Source organism: Triturus cristatus, chromosome 4_1, assembly GCF_964204655.1.
Source record: "Triturus cristatus chromosome 4_1, aTriCri1.1, whole genome shotgun sequence".
Classification (NCBI taxonomy): Eukaryota; Metazoa; Chordata; class Amphibia; order Caudata; family Salamandridae; genus Triturus; species Triturus cristatus.
The window spans coordinates 352783617-352802877 of NC_140585.1; the positions used below are offsets into that span (position 1 = coordinate 352783617).

General features: G+C 48.2%; 1 protein-coding gene across 1 annotated transcript in view; it reads right to left on the reverse strand.

Moving 5' to 3' along the window:
• Positions 1 to 19261, reverse strand: part of TMTC1 (transmembrane O-mannosyltransferase targeting cadherins 1) — a 1415052-nt gene that overhangs the window by 64684 nt on the left and 1331107 nt on the right. The window contains exon 17 of the mRNA XM_085652351.1: positions 8070 to 8207. Within this exon, the coding sequence (XP_085508477.1) occupies positions 8070 to 8207 (138 nt within the window). The remainder of the gene's footprint in view (positions 1 to 8069; positions 8208 to 19261) is intronic.

Here is a 19261-nt window from a genome sequence, read left to right on the forward strand (position 1 = left end):
GATCCGTAGCCTCCGAGATCATCTGCGGTGTACCCCAAGGATCATCCCTCAGCCCGACTCTGTTCAACGTCTACATGGCACCGCTCGCCCACGTCGCCCGACTGCATGACCTCAACATCATCTCTTACGCCGACGACACCCAGCTGATCCTCTCCCTCACCAAGGACCCCCTCACTGCCAAAACCAACCTCCATGAAAGCCGTTGCCGAGTGGATGAAGAATAGCCGTCTGAAGCTGAACACGGACAAGACGGAGGTCCTCATCCTCGGCTCCACCCCCTCAGCCTGGGACGACTCTTGGTGGCCAACCACCCTTAGAGCAGCACCAACACCCACCAACCACACACGCAATCTGGGGTTCATCCTCGACTCAACTCTCTCCATGACCAAGCAAGTCAACGCCGTCTTATCCTCCTGCTTCAACACCCTCCGCATGCTCCACAAGATCTACAGGTGGATCCCTACCGGTACAAGAAGAACGGTCACCCAGGCCCTCGTCAGCAGCAGGCTGGACTACGGAAACGCCCTCTATGCAGGAGCCTCAGCCAAACTCCTGAAACGACTTCAACGCATACAGAACGCCTCTGCACGCCTGATCTTCGACATCCCCCGCAACAGCCACATCACACCCCACCAGAGAGACCTGCACGGTCAACAAGAGAATCACCTTCAAGCTCCTCACCCACGCTCACAAGGCACTCCACAACACCGGACCGGCATACCTCAACAGACGACTCACCTTCTACACCCCGAACCGCCAGCTCCGCTCCGCCGCCCTCGCCACCTTCCCCCGCATCCGAAGAGCGACCACCGGCGGCAAATGATTCTCCCACCTCGCCACCAAGACCTGGAACACCCTCCTCATCCTCCTACGGCAGACCCAGGACCTACTAACCTTCAGGAGGCTACTCAAGACCTGGCTATTCGAGCAGTAGCAGCACCCCCCACTCAGCGCCTTGAGACCCTCACGGGTGAGTAGTGCGCTTAACAAATGTACTGATTGATTGATTAGGCCAGAGAGTGTAGGATAATCCTTGAAAGAAAAAATGGCAAGAAACAAATTCCATCTGCCAACTGTATTATAGCCAATGGCACATGTAATTTGGTGGGGAGGATATCCATCATGTTTATGAAGGAATATCCCATCAACCAAACTCTAAATCAAGCTTTAAGTGTGCCTTCAGTACAGCAGTCATTTGTTTTTCCCAAAGCTTTGGGTGGTGAGAGATCAGGTAAATGGCCTATACTGAGGCCTGTCGCTGCCTTTATTAGCATGGGGTTCTTGGATTCATGACTTCCTTCAAGATGCTTCTAAGTGGTTTGATGTGCTGACATTTCTGTTGACTGCATTCTGCACTGGGGCAGCTGCAGCCCTCTCTTTAATGCCTGCAAATCCTAGGTCTGTTTCCAAAGTGACTTGAATTGTTGATTGTGGGAGTCAGACCAAGTTTTTCCATACCTCTGCCTCTAATTTGCCTATGACAGAAATGTTGACACAGGCGTCGTATATTTCAGCACTGTAGTATAGAATGCCATCTACTTTGGCTTGTAGCCCTTTTTCACTCTTTTTGGTTCCACGATGCCATGCTTTTTGGAGAACCTTATAAGGCATTTAGTAGCACCATGGCCTCATGAAGATGATTACTCCATGATAGCTTGTTGGACATAGCAGGCCAAGTTATCTAGATATGTTTGTTACTTCGATGGCCTGGTTCTCTATATTTTGTTTAGGCCAGAAGAACCTTAGATTACAAAGAGTTAATGTTTAGTTGAGTTTTGGTAAATCAGTTTCCATTGTGACCAGTGGGAGTTGTATGGCATTCTGGGTTTGTGTTAATAGAAGACTAAGATTCATCAGCGTACAGAAGTGGAGTCTGCAATTGTTGCTACGTGTGTGAAAGCCTCTAGATTTGTCTTATACATGTTGTTTGTATAAATGTTGAATAGGAGTGGAGCTAAGATATATCTGTGCTTGCCCCCTCTATTATTATTAAATGAGCTGCTTCTTGCTCCATTTAATCATATCCTGACTTGGACTTAGGAATCTGTGTTGAGGATGATGATTATACTTAGCACTCATGTTTTCTAAATTGAGCCAAAGTGGTTGTCTGTATACCAGGTTGAAGGCCTGTGAAAATTCTGAAAAAGCTGTGAACAATCCACATGAAGAAAATCAGTTACTTACCTATAGCTGTAGTTCTCCAGTATTGGAATCTTTCATAGATTCACATGCTTGAATCATTCCGAGTCGTAGAGATTGGTGTCCCCAGTATATCAAAATAGCAATGCAAAGCCAATACAAACCAGAAACCAGGCATAGGCCCATTTCAGTTTTGCAACTTATATCTATTGTTTTGCAAAAGAGACCAAAATGAAGCCTGAACCAATCAGAACCTGTCAACCTCTAGCGCACTCCTGAGAGAACCTTAGACACTACAATTTTCACAGCACCAGTGCAAAAGATACACCTGCAAAAATCTAAAAGGTGAGCCTCTCAGGGGAGGAGGTTGGGTCGCATGTGAATCTATGAAATATTCCAATACTGGAGAACTACAGTTCAAGGTAAGTAACTTATTTTCTTACTCCAGTATTGGAACTTTCATAGATTCACATGTTTGAATAGGAGTAGCTAGCAGTTGGTAGCACATTGCTTTTTTTAACGTAGTGTGTAGGATTCATATTGCAAGCATTTAGACAAGAAGATACACTTTAAGCCATTTTTTTTTTAAATCGACACTGATTACATTCAGAAAACACTTGTACAAGTACAATCTAAACATATTATTAGTAAAAGGCAATATGAGGAGAAGGGAAAAAACATACATATGTTAGATGAAAGAAAATGAGCCTAATCTTACAGTAGAAAGAAAGGAGGGGTGAAGGAGAGAGCTTACCGTCACTTAAAAAGGCTCCTCAGCACTGCTTGGCCCACTGCTGCATCATTATAAACTGCGGCATCCAAGCAGTAATGCTTGTAAAGGTGTGGGTTCTCTTCCAGGTCACAGCTCTGCAGATGTCCTGGATAGGTACTCCGGCAAAAAGAGTCGATGAAGTGGGCACACACCGGTGCCTGCAGGGGTTTTCCTGCAGATTGATGGCAATATTGGATTGCACCTGAGATCCAAAGTGCAATACCCCACTTGGATAGATGATAGCCTTTCTGAGGAGCACTGAAAGCCACAAAGAGCTGGGTTGATTTTGCGAAGGGCTTTGGATCTTTGAAGATAAAATTTAAGACAAAATTGAATAACTAGCAAATTTCTGCTGCAGTTGTCGGTTGTGGAAAAAAGTTTTAAGGATAAGAGGCTTGTTCAAATGAAAGTCCAATGGAACTTTGGGGATACATTTTGGGTAGGTACGAATGATGACTCTGTCATCCCTAAATTGCAGAAAAGGTTTCTGGATAGTCAGAGCCTGGATTTCACTGACCCTCTTAGCCAAAGTCAATGGCAGGAGTAGGGCAACTTTCCATAACAGGAACTTAAGGTCCACTCCATGTATAGGTTCGAAAGAATGCTTCATGAGTTGTGACAGGACTATGTTAAGATGCCAGACAGGTGACGGAAGTTTGACAGATGGCAAGACCCAGAATAAACCTCTCATGAATTGTTTAATGATCCTTGCTGACCATAATGATGCCGGAGAGGTCCTTCTCAATCGAGATATTGCAGTTCGATGGAGTTTATTGGAGGCGTGCGCTAATCCGGATTTCGCTTAAAGCAGGATGTAAGGGAGGATCTCATGAGATGAGGAAGAGAAAGGATGGGCGCTGGATTCCTGACACCAAACACAGAATGTCTTCCATTTCATTCTATACCTTTTATTAGTGCTTTGTGACCCAGCATTGGAAAGAATATCCTTACAATCAGACAGGATATTTAGATGTTCAAATTCAAGGTGTTCGGGAGCCATGCTGCTAAGTGAAGCAGTTTGGAATCCGGATGCAGCACTTGTCCCTGGAACATCGTCAGAAGAGATGGAATGAGACGCAGGAGAATGGGTTGCCTCTCCTCAAGTAGGAGAATTCCCATAAACCACTGTTAACGTGGCCATGATAGAGCTATTAGGATCATCCTGCAGGGTTCTGCCTTGATCTTCATGAGCAGTCATGGCAGAAGGGGAATCGGCATAAAAGCGTTGGCAACAATACATGACCATGCAATCAAAAATGCATTCTCCCAAGATCCCGGATGGTGATGCTAGCTGGCATTTCTTGTTCCCGCCACATCACAAACAGATCCACCGTTAGCCTGCCACTTTGGAGAAAGAGGCTCTTGAGTGTCTCCTGATTCAGTTCGGATGGCAGGATGATTTGAGACTGCTCAGTGTGTCTGCTGTGGTGTTTTGATCTCCCGGAAGGTGTTCCGCCTTTTGAGAGATTCCGTTCTGTATTGCCCATTTCCAAATGCACTGAGCCTCCTGAGAGAGGAGGTGAGATCTGGTGCCGCCCTGCTTGTTGGCATAATGATTTGCAATTGTGTTGTCTGTTGTGACTACCACCGCAGAGTTTCTTATCTTCTGCAGGATTGCTTGCAGTGCCAATTGTACCGTCTTGAGCGGGAGATGAAGTGGCAAGAAAAGAGAGACTGATTCAAATATTTCCTCGCCGGGTACACCAAGAGATGGCGTTGACCATACCAGGTGTGATGGTAATGACATCTTTGAAAGAACCTATTGCCTGACGCCATTGCAAGTCCAGCTCTACCTGTAGTGGACTCATTCGTAGCCAGCAAAAAGTAATAAGAGGGAGGCAAGATGACATTGTTCCCAGGAGAGACTTGTAGCAGCGAAGTGAAAGTTAATTTTTCTTGTGAATGACGGAGCCATTAATATTAACTTCGCTTGTCTTTCAAAAGATGTAAATGACTTGTTCAGTGTGGTGTCCAGAATTTATCCTAAAAAGGGGTTGTTTGTAGAAGGGAGCACTGCTGATTTTTCCTCGTTCAAGGTAAGGCCCAGCTTTGCCAACAGACTTGTACATGCCACCGTCAAGCTGCTGACATCAATGGTGCTTTGACCAGCCAGTCGTCCAAGTAGGGTAAACCTTGATGTGAAAATATGCATCTTGTAAGTCTAGAGTGGTCATGTGATCTCCTGGTTCATAAGTAACAAAATGTCCTGCAATATGACCATGCCAAAGGACAGTTTTTTGAGGTAGGCATTGGGAGACCTCAAATCCAGAGTGGGTCGCCATTTTCCATACTAAAATGAAACAGGAACAGAACCCCTTCCCTGTCTGGGAAATTGGAACCAGTTCTAGTGCTCCCTTCAGGTACATCAATAGAACTTCCAAATGCAGGAGATGTAGGTCTGGCAAAGTGCAAGGTGGAATTGGAAGGAACTCCAGGGTATGGCCCAACTGAATAAGGTTGAGGACCCACTGGTCTGTTGTTATTTTTTGCCACTGTTGAAGTTACGACTAAATTCTTCCCCCTAAGGAAGCCTGTGGATTATTTGGTAAAGAGTTATAGCTGGAGCCTGAAATTTGTCATTGGCGACTTAAGGAATCCTTGCCCTGTGCCCTGCTTCTCCTCTGGGGGTAGATCTAGAGTATGCCCCAGATTGTGGTTGACGCTGTGTACACTATGGTTGATATGGCTGGGAAGAGGGATACCGATATTGCTGTTATCCACATCTGTATGATGGAAGACTTCTTCCTCGTGTTCCCTTAAAGGGTACTTTTTGCTATTGAAGAGTCCCCAATGACTTTCCAGTATCAATGTCTTTCTTTATATCCTGAAGAGCGTTGTCCATGTGTTTTCTAAATAATGCCTCTCCATGGAATAGAGGGTCAAGGATTTTATTCTGCCTAAAAGACTTTGTTCTCAGCCATCCTTGATGGCGTAACACTGCTGAGCCTCCCAGCGATCTAAATGCTTTAGTGATAATATCCATTTCATACTCAATCACCTCCACAGACGTCCTTTCTCCCTCTTGGAGGACCTTTCTCTAAGTTCCCTCTCCTCCTGGTCATCATCTGTGGTCCCTGGATCTTGCTGAGGAACAGGTGATGGTGATTTTGGAGGGAGTACTGACTGCAAGTCTTGACCTAGCTGCGCAGTAGATGGGATAGACAGTGTCCGAGGGGGAAGTGTAGACTGCTCAGGAGGACTATTTGCTGGTGGAAACCTTCTTCTATAGTCTGCCAGCATGAAGTGCAAGTCCGCTAGTAACGACTATGGCATGCAGACGACATCTTCCTGATATTCAAGATGATAATCCTGTTGAGAAATATAATACTGTTGCTCCCCATACTCCTTGTCAAAATCATCCTCCTAGACCTTGGTGTGCACTTGTGACGGGCTATTTGCGTAACCGAAGGTCCATCATCATCATTATCCTCAGAATCTTACTCTTCCAGAAGATGAGAGAGTAGCAAAGGTGTAACCTTGCTAGGTGAAGTAACCTCTGGTGTGCAGTGTCTTCTTGTTAACTTTTCTCTCGTTTTAGGTGAATTTCCTCTCATCTACGATCTCCTTGACGGTGCCGCGGACGAAGCCAGCGTCAGTGATGCAGATATCAGTGGCATTTCAGACACCATAGTGGTCGGTGTAGTCGCTGTGGATGTCGTCGCTGCTGTTGTTGACGTTGTCGTCATTGCTGTCGTTGACGTCTTCACCGTCGTCGACGCAGTCGTCACTGCTGGTCTCGTCGACAATGATGTCGTCAGCAGGATAAACCACGGCGTTGAACCCGAAGCTTTTAATGATGACGGTGTCATCGGAAATAGTGTTGAGAGTGGATTGGCACTTGCCTTTTGTTTAGCTGAAGACTGGTGGGCATTGAAACTCCATCGTCGGCGGTCTTTCTTCAGGGGGGGCAGTGGAAGACTTTTTAACAGAGTGCCTGCCTTGAGGGGGTGTTGCAAAAAAGGCTCAGAGCTTGCCTTTTCTGTCTTACTGTCCCCAGATGAATGTCCTTTACTCTCCTTTCCAGTTTTGTGAGGCGATTTAGAGGGACTGCGCCTATGATACCCATGAGTGGTCTTTCTGAGGGCTTTCTTTGGATGATCGCTTGAAAAGGAGTGTGAGGTGATTTCCCCATCTTATGTGGCCTTTTAGGTGATGAAGAAGATGCCTCATTACAGTCATCACTCGAAAGCAATTCCTTCCTGGCCTTTAGTTTCTGAGATTAGAAGGTGCCCCTCACGATCCATCAAAGTCTTATTTGAAAAGATATGACGTATCTCACAACCCTTTGCCTTATGGTTGGGATACAGGCAATAGATCCAGTCACTGTGAGGGTCGTCTGTATGAAGCCTCTTCTTAGAGCAGGTGGCACAAGCTCTGAAGACACTCTTCTTTTTCCCCCTAGCTGACATGACCAAGTAAGAAAAGTTGAATCAGAACTGAAGAAGATGGTATTCCAGTAGAAGATGGTTGATTGAAGTAAAGAAATTGGTATTAATACCTCTAAAGTTGATGAAGAAGCCAAACAGAGCTCAGTGGAGACTCCCTAGCACAATGTACAGTTAATAATCTGGTGGCTAAGGGTCTTTCAGGAGTGTTCTAGACGGTGAGAGGTTTTGATTGGTTCAGGCTTAATTGTGGTCTCTTTTGCAAAACAATAGGGAAAAGTTACAAAACTGATATGGGACTAGGCCTGGTTTCTGGTTTTTATTGGCTTTGCATTGCTATTTTGATATACGGGGGACTCCCATCTCAACGACGGGGAATGATTCAAGCATGTGACTCAATGAAAGCTCCAATACTGGAGTAATGAGAAATTGTGGACAGTGAGCTGGCAATTGGAGATTTGGCCTTTGGTCGAAAGACTGGCCATTAAGCTATCTTGTATGGTGTTCAGCTTATGCGTTCACATGTTCTAACGTGATTTTGGTGAATATTTTTTCTTCAATAAGACTTATTGGTCTGGTGAAGATGCTTTGGCTCTTTTGTAAAGCAGTACTTTTTTATGAATCTGGGAAGCATATGTTGGTAGCAAAGGATGGGTGTGATTTGGCTAGGAGGGGTGCAATAGACCTTTATTTACCTGTTATTGAAAGTTTCTTCAAATGACATAAAATGGTGCACACATCATGTTAAATTTCAAGTTCAGAACATTCCATACCTTATTAAAATTTTCCAGCTTGCTGTAGATTGCAGACAAAAGTCGATAACATTCCATACATCCAGGTTCCTCCGCTGCAATTTGATTGGTCATTTGTTCGGCTTCCTGTGTTTGACCAGTCATGGCCAAAACTTGGGCCTTAAAAATGGAGTAATAAGGCGATTATGAACAAGAAACTGAATATCTAATACATTAGAGAAAGCTGCAGAAAAGGACATGCTCAGCTCTGCAAGAGAAAACATGCATTTCAAGAGTTCCTCTAGGAAGTGGAATCAAAATTAAAATGATGCCTTCATGATATTGGTTAACCTGTTTTTAGGATAACATTGGAGTTGACTTTTATACGTGTAAAAGGAAAGGCATAACCCCTTCAAGTTTAGTGTCTCTGGAACCACAACTTAAAATCCTAACTTATGGCGTAGTCGAATCTTAAATTGCAATTCTGAAAATGCCACTTTCAGAAAGTTGGCATTTTCTTGCCTTAGACATTTGGTGCCTGCAGCCTGTCTCTGGTCACACACCTGGGTGTAGTTGGCAGTTGGGCTATGTGTATTCCTCCTAGACAGCCGCACACAAGCGTGTGCCATCAATGGCAGGATGGAGGGAGAAGCTGGACCCAGCCTCACGTACACCTAAATGGGCAGTGTCCTGTCTCAATACAAAGGGCTGCATACAACCTGTAATCACTCTGGAGACAGGGCAGAGAAGGCAGGGCCTCTGGGCACTTCAAAGGCAGGCCTTTAGAAGCTTCTCCCCAATACAAAGACCCTATTATGGGTAAAAGAAGCTCTTCAGACACCACCACTTCAGTACACTTCTGGACCTGGGGGTACTCTGTCGGGAACTGCTGTGATGCTGAAGGACTCTCACTCTGCTGGACTACACTCTGCTGGACTACACTCTGCTGGACTCCTGTGTTGCTGTGCTGACCTACTGCCTGCTGGCCTCTTGCCTGAGTGAGAAGCACTGGACCTGAATCTTTCGAACCCAGAACACAGAGTGACTCCAAGGGCTAGTTGGCTGGCATTCTTATCTAAAACCTCAGGGACCTAACAGCCTTTCAACAACTTTGCATCTGCACCTGGACTCTGCCCTCTGTCAGTCTACCCTGCCAAGTGGTGCCATCCCAGTCTCGGACCCCTGGAAGTGGGCCTAAGGTGCTCTGCTGAGTGGTGCAGCCTCGAGAAGAAGGATTAGTTACTTACCTGTAATCCTAGTTCTCATCCAGGGGTATACTCATCAAAGTCATAATCTATGAATAATCCCCGCCCATGTGCGGGATCCCGGAGCATATAGAAAATATATATATATACATATATATACATATGTGAAAACATATAACTGCAGCCTAACAATGTTCAAAACCTGGCAATGCTGTAAATTACATATATTTGCATAGTAGTGCACCCCTATCCCATAAGGAAAAAAAGAAGCATAGACAAATCATAACACAGCACTGCTTTATTGCCATAAAGCAACATGTAATTGTAGGCATTCGCCAGTAGGCTGCAGCAGAGTATCAAGAAACCAAGAAAACTGACACCCTGCCTTTAAGGCATTAGAGTAGGGGGACCGTGCCTTTAAGGCCTGCCTGAGACCCCCTGCTCCCATGATGTATTACAGGTGGCAGTTGGGCCAGTTCTTTTTTGGCGGTGCCTCCGCACCTGAGTAGATCTGCCTTCCATACATCACTTATTTAAAGAGAAAACAATGTTCGTCCGGGGAGGTGGGTGGGTCGCTTATGACTTTGATGAGTATACCCCTGGATGAGAACTAGGATTACAGGTAAGTAACTAATCCTTCTCATCCAGGGGATACTCATCAATAGTCATAATCTATGAATAGAGTAGCAAGCCCATACCCAAAGTCTCGCGGACGAGCAACAAAGCAGTTAAAACATACATTAAAAGACACATCTTGCATTACAGTTATGCAAATAGGTTCCTTAAAGAGGCCTGCCCCACCTGGGCGTCGGCCTGCGCGTCTGAATCTAGGCAATAATGGCGCGTGAAAGTATGGACTGAGTGCCACGTAGCCGCTTTACAGATCTCAGACATGGGAACGTTGCGAAGGAGTGCTACAGTAGAAGCTTTCCCTCGAGTAGAGTGTGCTCTAGGTTTACCCTGCAGAACTTTGTGGGACAGTTGGTAAGCCAAAGCTATACAAGAGACAATCCATCTAGAGATAGACCTCTTGGCCGCAGCCAGCCCGGTATTAGTGGGCCCATAGTTAACAAAGAGCCTGTCTGACTTTCTAAGAGTAAGGGTCTTAGCTAGATAGAATTTCAAAACCCTCCGGAGGTCAAGAGAGTGTAGAGCTCTCTCCGGGGGAGTGGTCGGCTGAGGAAAGAAGGTGGGCAACATGATCACCTGATTAATATGGAAGTCCGAAACCACCTTGGGCAGGAAGCTCGGATGAGTACGGCGCACCACCCTATTAGCATGAAACACAGTGTAAGGTTCCTTGCAGCAGAGGGCCTGAATTTCACTAACCCTACGGGCCGAAGTGGCTACTAAGAAGGCAGCCTTCCAGGTCAGATGTTACAAGGAGGCCTTATGAATCGGCTCAAAAGGAGCTCCCATCAGCTTAGAGAGAACGATGTTAAGTTCCCAGGAAGGGGAAGGAGACCTCACTGGTGGGTAAACTTTCTTAAGCCCTTCCAAGAAATCCTTTACCACTGGCATCTGGAAGAAAGAGGTCTGGGTAGGAGACTTCCTATAGGCTGTAACAGCAGCTAAGTGTACTCTGATGGAAGAGTATTTTAACCCAGACTTCGCCAAGTACAGTAAGTAGGGGAGAATAACCTGTTCTTGACCCCGGATCAGATCAAGGGCGTTATCTCTACACCAGAAGCAGAATCTTTTCAATTTAAAGCCGTACGACTTCCTCGTGGAGGGCCTCTTTGCCTCCCGAAGAATGTTCATACAGTCCGGAGGCAGATCTAGATGTCCGTATTGGATGAATTCAGGAGCCATGCCGTCAAGCGGAGGGAGGGAAGATTGGGATGGAACACTCTCCCCTTGTCCTTGGTCAGCAAGTTCGGTAGGCACGGCAACCTCCTGTGTGGTACTTCCGACAGCTGGAGTAGATCCGGGTACCACCACTGACGGGGCCACTCCGGGGCTATTAGGATCATCCGAGTTCTGGCTCTGTAGAACTTCTGTATCACAGCCGGGATGAGAGGGAGAGGAGGAAAAGCATAAAGCAATGTCCTCGACCAGCTGATCAAAAGCGCGTTCCCCTGCGACCCCCGTTGAGGGAACCTGGAGGCGAAGAGGGGGCATTTTTTGTTGTCCGCGTCTGCGAACAGATCGATGTCCGGTGTGCCCCACAAGCGGAAGATGTCTTGAGCGACGTCTTTGTTGAGCACCCAGTCGTGCGCTTCGACGAAGTCTCTGCTGAGGCCATCTGCCTGCACATTCAGGGTCCCTGGCAGGTGAACCGCGACGATCGTCAGGTTTCTCGCCAGAAGCCGTCTCCAGATTGACTGGGCCTCCAGAGACAGGACCCATGATTTGGTCCCTCCTTGCTTGTTCAGATAGAACATAGTTGTGGTGTTGTCTGTCTGAACCTGAATATAGTTGGTTTGCAGGGATGGATACAGGGACTTGAGAGCCAGGTGGACTGCTCGTAGCTCCAAGAAGTTGATGTGATAGCTCTGCTCGATAGCGGACCAGAGATCTTGTACTTGAAGCCGGCCCATATGAGCATCCCTGCCCTGCATGGAGGCATCGGTGACCACTGTCTGTGTCGGGGGCGCCTGATGGAAAGGGACGCCGTGAAGCAGATGGGAGCGCTTCATCCACCACCGGATGGAATCTTTGGCGGCTTGATGAAGGGTAATGCGATCCTCCCAGCGGCCGGACCTCTGCGACCACTGATCCTCTAGATCTTGTTGCAGAGGACGCATGTGCAGACGTGCATTGGGCACAATGTAAATGCATGAAGCCATCGACCCCAGAAGAGACGACACTTGTCTGGCCATGGGGCATTCCGTGCTGAGAAGAGTGCGGCCTTTCTGAAGCATGGAGGATAACCTCTCCTCCGAAGGACACACGCTTGCGCTTGAGGAGTCCAGAGAGGCGCCCAGGTAGTGGATCCGCTGAGTGGGATTGAGGACTGACTTCCTGTAGTTGACCTGAAGGCCCAGCGAGTGTAGAAGGTTGAGGCAAAACGAAAGATGACTCTGGAGTCGAGCCGGAGTTGAGCTTTTCAAGAGCCAGTCGTCTAGATAGGGGTAGACGAATATCTTCCGTTTGCGGAGAAAAGCAGCCACCACCGCCATGCACTTTGAGAATGTTCGTGGCGCGGACTTGAGGCCGAATGGCAGGACCTTGTATTGATAATGCTGGAGAAATATCTGAAATCTGAGAAACTTTCGATGTTTCGCTGAGACAGGAATGTGGAGGTATGCATCCTGTAAGTCGATGGCACACATCCAGTCCCCCTGGTGGAGATGTGGGAAGATCTGGTGCAGTGCCAGCATCCTGAACTTTTCTCTTTTGACAAATCCGTTGAGTAGGCGGAGATCGAGGATGGGTCTGTACTTTCTGACCGCTCCTCTTTTTTGAACAAGAAAATACCGGGAGTACACTCCTTGATTTCTCTGCCTGGTCGGAACTTCCTCTATGGCGTTTTTGGAGAGGAGAGTGGTAACTTCGTCCTTTAAAAGTTTGTTTTGGATGGGAGGGAGCGACTGTCTCCGAGGGGTACCTGCGGAGGGGGAGATTTGAACCTCAGCAAGTAGCCACGCTCTACAATACTCAGCACCCATCTGTCGCTTGTAATGGCTTTCCACTCTTCCAGGTGAACAGTGATACTTCCTCCCACCGGAGTGGCGAATGAGAGCGGAGGAAGTAAGGTTTCACTGTTTGGAGGGCTGCTTGTTAGAGGACTGCTGCTGTTTTGTATTTCCTCTTCCTCTGCCCCGACCCCTTTGCTGAAACTGGGACCTCTGTTGGTTCTGAGAGGACAACTGGGGTGTTTGAACGCGCTGGTGAAAGGCACGTTTGTCGCCCTGGCGAAAGCGCTTCCGGAATTTTTTGCGCTTTTCCAGCCCCACAGCCTTCACGGTGTCCAACTCCGCCTTCATCTTGCTCATCTGGCCATCAGCATGAGCCCCAAACAGTGATGATCCATTAAAAGGCAGATTGAGAATTCTTTTCTGTGCGTCCGGCTTGAGGTCCGTTAGCCTGAGCCAGGCCGAACGCCGGAAGCAGACGCCATGGGAGTAGCCATGCGCGGCTAGGTCCGAGACATCCGCCGCTGCGCTGATGATTTGGTTGGCCACCAGGCCGCCTTCTTGTAGGATCTCTGTGAAGTCCTGCCTGTCGTCTCTAGGCAGTCTCTCCACGAATCTGGCGAGGGAGTCCCAGAGGGAGCAATCATACCTCCCCAGCAGGGCTGAAGCGCTAGCCACCTTCATGTGTGAGGCAGAAGTGTTGCACATTTTCCTGCCGTAGGAGTCCATCAGTTTACTGTCCTTCTCAGGGGGGACAGAAGAAGATACTGAGGCCGAGTGGGATTTCATAGCCGCCGCCATGATTACTGAGTCTGCTGGCGGGTCCGCCCTCAAGAATAAAGGATCCTCGGTCGGAGCCTTAAATTTCTTTGCTATCCTCGACGGCACAGAGCCCGCTGTAGCCGGAGTGAGGAACGTGGCCATTGCTGGTTCTAACAATCCTGGCACCAAAGGAAGCAGAGGTCTGGGAGCCGACCGATGATGCAACGTGTCAAAGATCACAGAAGTGGGCGCCTGAGGAGTGTGCAGCGCGATGTTCAACTTCTGCGCCCCTCTACCCAGAACGTCCGAGAAAGTTGCGATGTCATCCACCGGGGACACTCGCGATGGAGGTGTTGAGGAAAAGGTAGGAGAGTAGTCCCGGACTGAGGACCTTGTCGATGAAGTCCCAGTGGACGACCTGGTGCGTCGCCTCTTGTGGGAACGTTCACTATGGTGAGCCCTTGACCTTGATTTGCGCTTGGACGGAGATCTTCGACGTCTTGCCGCGGAGCGACGGTCTCTGGAACGAGACCGGCGTGGTGAAATTGGCCTTGGATCCCTCGGAGGAGACTTACTCCTGCACGGTGGGGAATACATGCGGGAGTAGTCCGATCCCGGACTCCGACATGCGCCAGTGTTCCCATCTCGTAACCAGCGCGGTGACAGTCCGAATTGCTCTGGAGCCTTGGGTGATCCTTCAGGAGATACTTGCAACAATGTGCAGTCCCGGCGATGATGACTGTTCTCCTGGGGACCTCTCCGTGGGCGCTCCAGTTTTCGCCCTCGACGTCAAACCCCTTGACGTCGACGACGTCTGCGTCACCATCGGCAAGTGTGGGGTGTGGCGTTCTGGTCTCGACGGCGGTCTCGACGCCGATCGCGGAGACCTCGACGTCGACCTCCTCTCCTCTGGCACCTGACGTCGGCTGGATGACCTCGACGTCGGCCGTGACTTCGACGGCGACCTCCCACGACGTCGACTGGGCAACTTCGACGTCGACCTCTCTCGACTCCAACTGGGCCTTGACGTCGACCTCTCTCGACGTCGGCTGGGCAGCTCCGACGTCGACCTCTCTCGCCGTCGGCTGGGCGACTTCGACGTCGACCTCTCACGGCGTCGAGGTGGTGATCTGGACGTCGATCTTCCTCTCGACGTCGACCTTCTATGTCGCCGAGTGGGGGTAACCTTCGACGGCGACCAGTCCACTCGCGGCGGAATGTACGTCGCCGCATCTCTCTACGCCGACCCCCTCGAGGGTGGCGGAGAGTGTCTCGACGTCGACGGAAGCCTCAACGTCGACGGAGACAGTCCAGACGTCACTGTACCAGCAACCTGCGAGCCCGCAGGGCTGCGCCTCGACACGACTTACTTTTGCGCGGCGGAGAATCTTGATGGTGGGATGAATCCCTCGACGTCGAAGTTCTCTGCCTCTTCGCCGGCACCCTCGACGTCGACGGCGAACCTCTTGGACTCCTGTTCTTTCTGGAGCCAGGGGAGCTGGTGTGTCGCCGTTTTTGTACTTGCGTAGCTGAAGAAGGAGGTCTTGATGAAGAATGCTCGCCTTCACGACGGCTTCGTTCCCTCTCCAGTCCTGCATGTAATTTAATGCGCTCTCTGTCCCTCAGAGTGCACTTAGAGAACTTCTGGCAGTGGGGACACTGGTCAGGATCGTGTTTAGATGGTAAACACACAATACACACAGAGTGTGGATCCGCCAGTGCCATCTTGTTGCCACAAGAAGGAGATTTTCTAAATAAAGGAGACATTCTGACTGGAAAAAATTCGAAAATTCACTGGACACCAGCAGAATTATCCCTTAGAAGTCAGAAAACGTCGAAAAAAGCTTGAAAAAGCTGTATTCCAAAATTTCAGTCAAAAACTGAAGAGCTCAAGCTCCAGGATCCTCACAGAAGGAGCCGGAAAAAAGAACTGGCCCAACTGCCACCTGTAATGCATCATGGGAGCAGGGGGTCTCAGGCAGGCCTTAAAGGCACGGTCCCCCTACTCTAATGCCTTAAAGGCAGGGTGTCAGTTTTCTTGGTTTCTTGATACTCTGCTGCAGCCTACTGGCGAATGCCTACAATTACATGTTGCTTTATGGCAATAAAGCAGTGCTGTGTTATGATTTGTCTATGCTTCCTTTTTTCCTTATGGGATAGGGGTGCACTACTATGCAAATATATGTAATTTACAGCATTGCCAGGTTTTGAACATTGTTAGGCTGCAGTTATATGTTTTCACATATGTATATATATGTATATATATATATTTTCTATATGCTCCGGGATCCCGCACATGGGCGGGGCTTATTCATAGATTATGACTATTGATGAGTATCCCCTGGATGAGAACCAATGCATCTTCTCGGCTGAGCGGTGCATCTGCATCACCGATACTGTAAGGATTGGACCTGTCTCAAAGACCCACGTTGCCTCTGCAGTCTTCGGAACTGGTGCATCAACCGGATGGCGTGGCACACCCTCAGCCCAGGTCCTCGCATCTCTCCTTGACGGCAGCCTCACCGACGATGCTGTACTCTGCAGCGCAACCTCACAGCTCCTCTAAACCGATGCATCCTCAGCTATGCGCAGCATTCCCGACGCCGGACTTCGTATTGCAAGCGCTGTCGACGGGACTCTGGATGACAACGCAGCTAGACCTCGCACCACAGCGTCGCCCCATCTCGGAACTGTCACATCGCTCTGTCTGCGATGCGCATCTTCGACGCGGATCCACCCAATACTCAGCAACCAGAATATAAGGTACTCTGTTCAGCAGGCCTAACTGGGTCCTTGTAACTGGCACGCTCTCCATCACGGTCATACAGAACTTGTGACTTGTAACCTGATAGCCCTAGTTGCCGCTTTGCTCTTTTTGACGCTATTTTCACTAAAAACTCTAAAACTCAATATTTCTGGTCCTACTAATTAGATTTTTGTTAATTCTGGTCTTGTCTTATGAATTACTCTATTTTTCTAAACCTGGTGTGGGATCCTTTTGTGTGCTATTTTTGCTGTTTGAGGTGTTACACAAATACTTTACAGATTGCCTCTACGTTAAGACTGACTGCTCTGTGCCAATCTACCATGGCATTGAGCACAGGTTAATTTGGGGTTTGTTTGTACTTTACCCTGATTATGATTGTAGCTGCGGCTTGACCAGCGCTCACACCTCAGTCAACCAGTAACCTAAATTCTAACACACTGTTAACCCCCCAAAAAATGAAATACAGCCAGAACGTTGGAGAAAGGTTAGGCCTGTTTCTGAATTGATGCTATTATATTCCTAGTGGTTGATACCAACAACTCAAAATATAGGGGAGAGATTCAATAGATCTTTTAAGATACAATTAGGAGGACATAGATGCAGTGCAAATCTTTGCTTGTGACAGAACAAATTAACATGTCTCCAACTTCCCCCATAGTTTTTCTTCTCCCTTTTTATAATTCTTGTTTTTATTATTAAACCAAGCACACCTCTCCTTGGTAAAACATGCCCAATTTTGATGTGTCTTCTCTTTGAGAATACTTTAACAGATTGGACTATTTCTTTCAGTCAATTCTATCTACCCTTATTACTGCATCAATTGTTAGAAGATGATCCTGCACCTACTGCTTGTCACTATGAGTCAGCCTTTGACTACTAATCATATGTTGTCTCAGGATGAATTAAACATTATTGATTAGCATGATTATTACTGGTATTATGTATTAACATACTGTCAATTTCTGTGCTTTATTATAAATATTTTTATGGATATTTACTATAATACTATGAAACATATCTTTGAATGTGCAATGTGCAGTTATTGCTTCCCTGCTGATGACCAGTTATTGGGGTGCATGGCATCTGGCTATCCCAGGATGCACCATAATGCCCAGTCCCAAGATAGCAGAACCTCTCTCTCTGTACTCCAGAGCTCCCTAGCCTAACTCAGAGGTGTGGCTACCAAGGGGCTACACGCCTCTGAAAAAACAGTTTGACAACAGGTTTCCCCTCACCTTCCCGGGTGTTAGCTATTCTGCCTAAACAATGGAGCTGCCTCTTCACCCAAGTGTTCCCCATTTGCCCTTGAAAGGCGGCTTTAGCTTTGAAGCTTGTGTTTTGACCCAAAACCTGTGGGGCTTCCTCTAGGAGGCAGGTAACACCTCTCTCCAGTGCAGACCTCTATTGTCTACTTTCCTGGAGCACCTCAGTTCCCCAATATTAGGCTTAAATCACTAGGAGGAGGCCTTCTTCTGAAAATAATTTTTCACACAGGACAAGTGTAACATATTCCCTAGGAAGTCTGTCTCACCCACCCTTCCATGTGGAATGCATCTCTATTGAGTCCTTGTTAGAAATGTGGGTCTCTAGTTGGCAATGGTTTGCACCTTGAGCAAGTAGGGACCTTTCCTTCTAGTCAGGATAATGGAGTTAAACTCCTAAAATAACCCCTGCTCACCCCTTGGTAGCTTGGCACGAGCAGTGAGGCTTATCTTAGAGGCAGTGTGTAAAGCAATTGCTCGTAACCAACAGTAATACAGTGTAAGCACTACAAAAGGACACCACACCAGTTTAGAAAAATATCCAATATTTTTATATACTTAAGACGAGACCAAAAACGATAAAAATCCACAATACAGTATTTATAAATCTTCAGTTATCAAAATAACCTTGAAATAAAGTTCCTTGAAGTCGATAGCTCAGTCCGGGACTATCATGGCGTCGTGAACAAACAAATCCAAACTGTTCTGGCTGACAGTGGCATCGTGGGCCAGCTACGGTGTAGGCAAGACCCGCAAAACAGTACCTTTAGAAATGCAGGGCGTTGGCATCCTCTTGTTGAGCATCTGAAAGCACGGCGTCCGCAGGCATTGATTCCGGAGGTCGGTGCAGGAGTCGTCGGGCCCTCGAAGTCACATGTGTTGCAGATCGAACTCCTGGCGTTTGAAGTCAGGAGTGCTAGCGTTGGCGGGCGTCAGGTGCTGCGGTGAGAAGTGCAGCAGTGCAGTGTGCGATGCCCTCAGGTCACGGTGCAAGCAGCAGCTGGATGGTGGCATCAGATGGCGTCTTTGGTGAGACCAAGGTCGCGGTACAAAGTGATGCGGTGCTTGTCGTGGTGCTGGCAGGTCACGGTGCAAGCAGCGGCAGCGTCGTTGCTGAAGCGCTGTCATCGGCTGACGAACTGGATTTGATGTCACCGGCGTTGGTATGCCAAGGCTGTGGTGCTGGATGAGGGCGGTGCATCATGTAGCTTTACGAGCGGTGCCCTCGAACCACAGTGCAGGCAGTGGAATCAATGTCGGCGTAAAGCGGCGTCTTCGGGAAAACCAAGGCGGCGTCATAAAGCGAGGTGGTGCGGAGTGCGGTGCCCACAGGTCGCGGTACGAGCAGCGGCTCGGTGGCGGAGTCAGATGGCATCGTCGGTGAGACCAGGGTCACCATGCGGCATTGCTGCGGTGCCCTCTGCGGCGCCTTCAGGACAGTCGGCAGTGGCGTCGTAGATGACGTCGGGTTGCTTTTTCTTCTGTTGCAGCACAAAACACACAGTCCCCAGTGCTGAGGGCAGAAGAACTTGAAGTCTTGCTATTCCTGAGACTTCTTGAACAGAGGGCAAGCTCTACCTCAAGCCCTTGGAAATACTCAAAAAAAGAAGTTGTAGAAGGTTCAGTCCAGTCCTTTCACTGCCCAAGACAGATGCAGCAA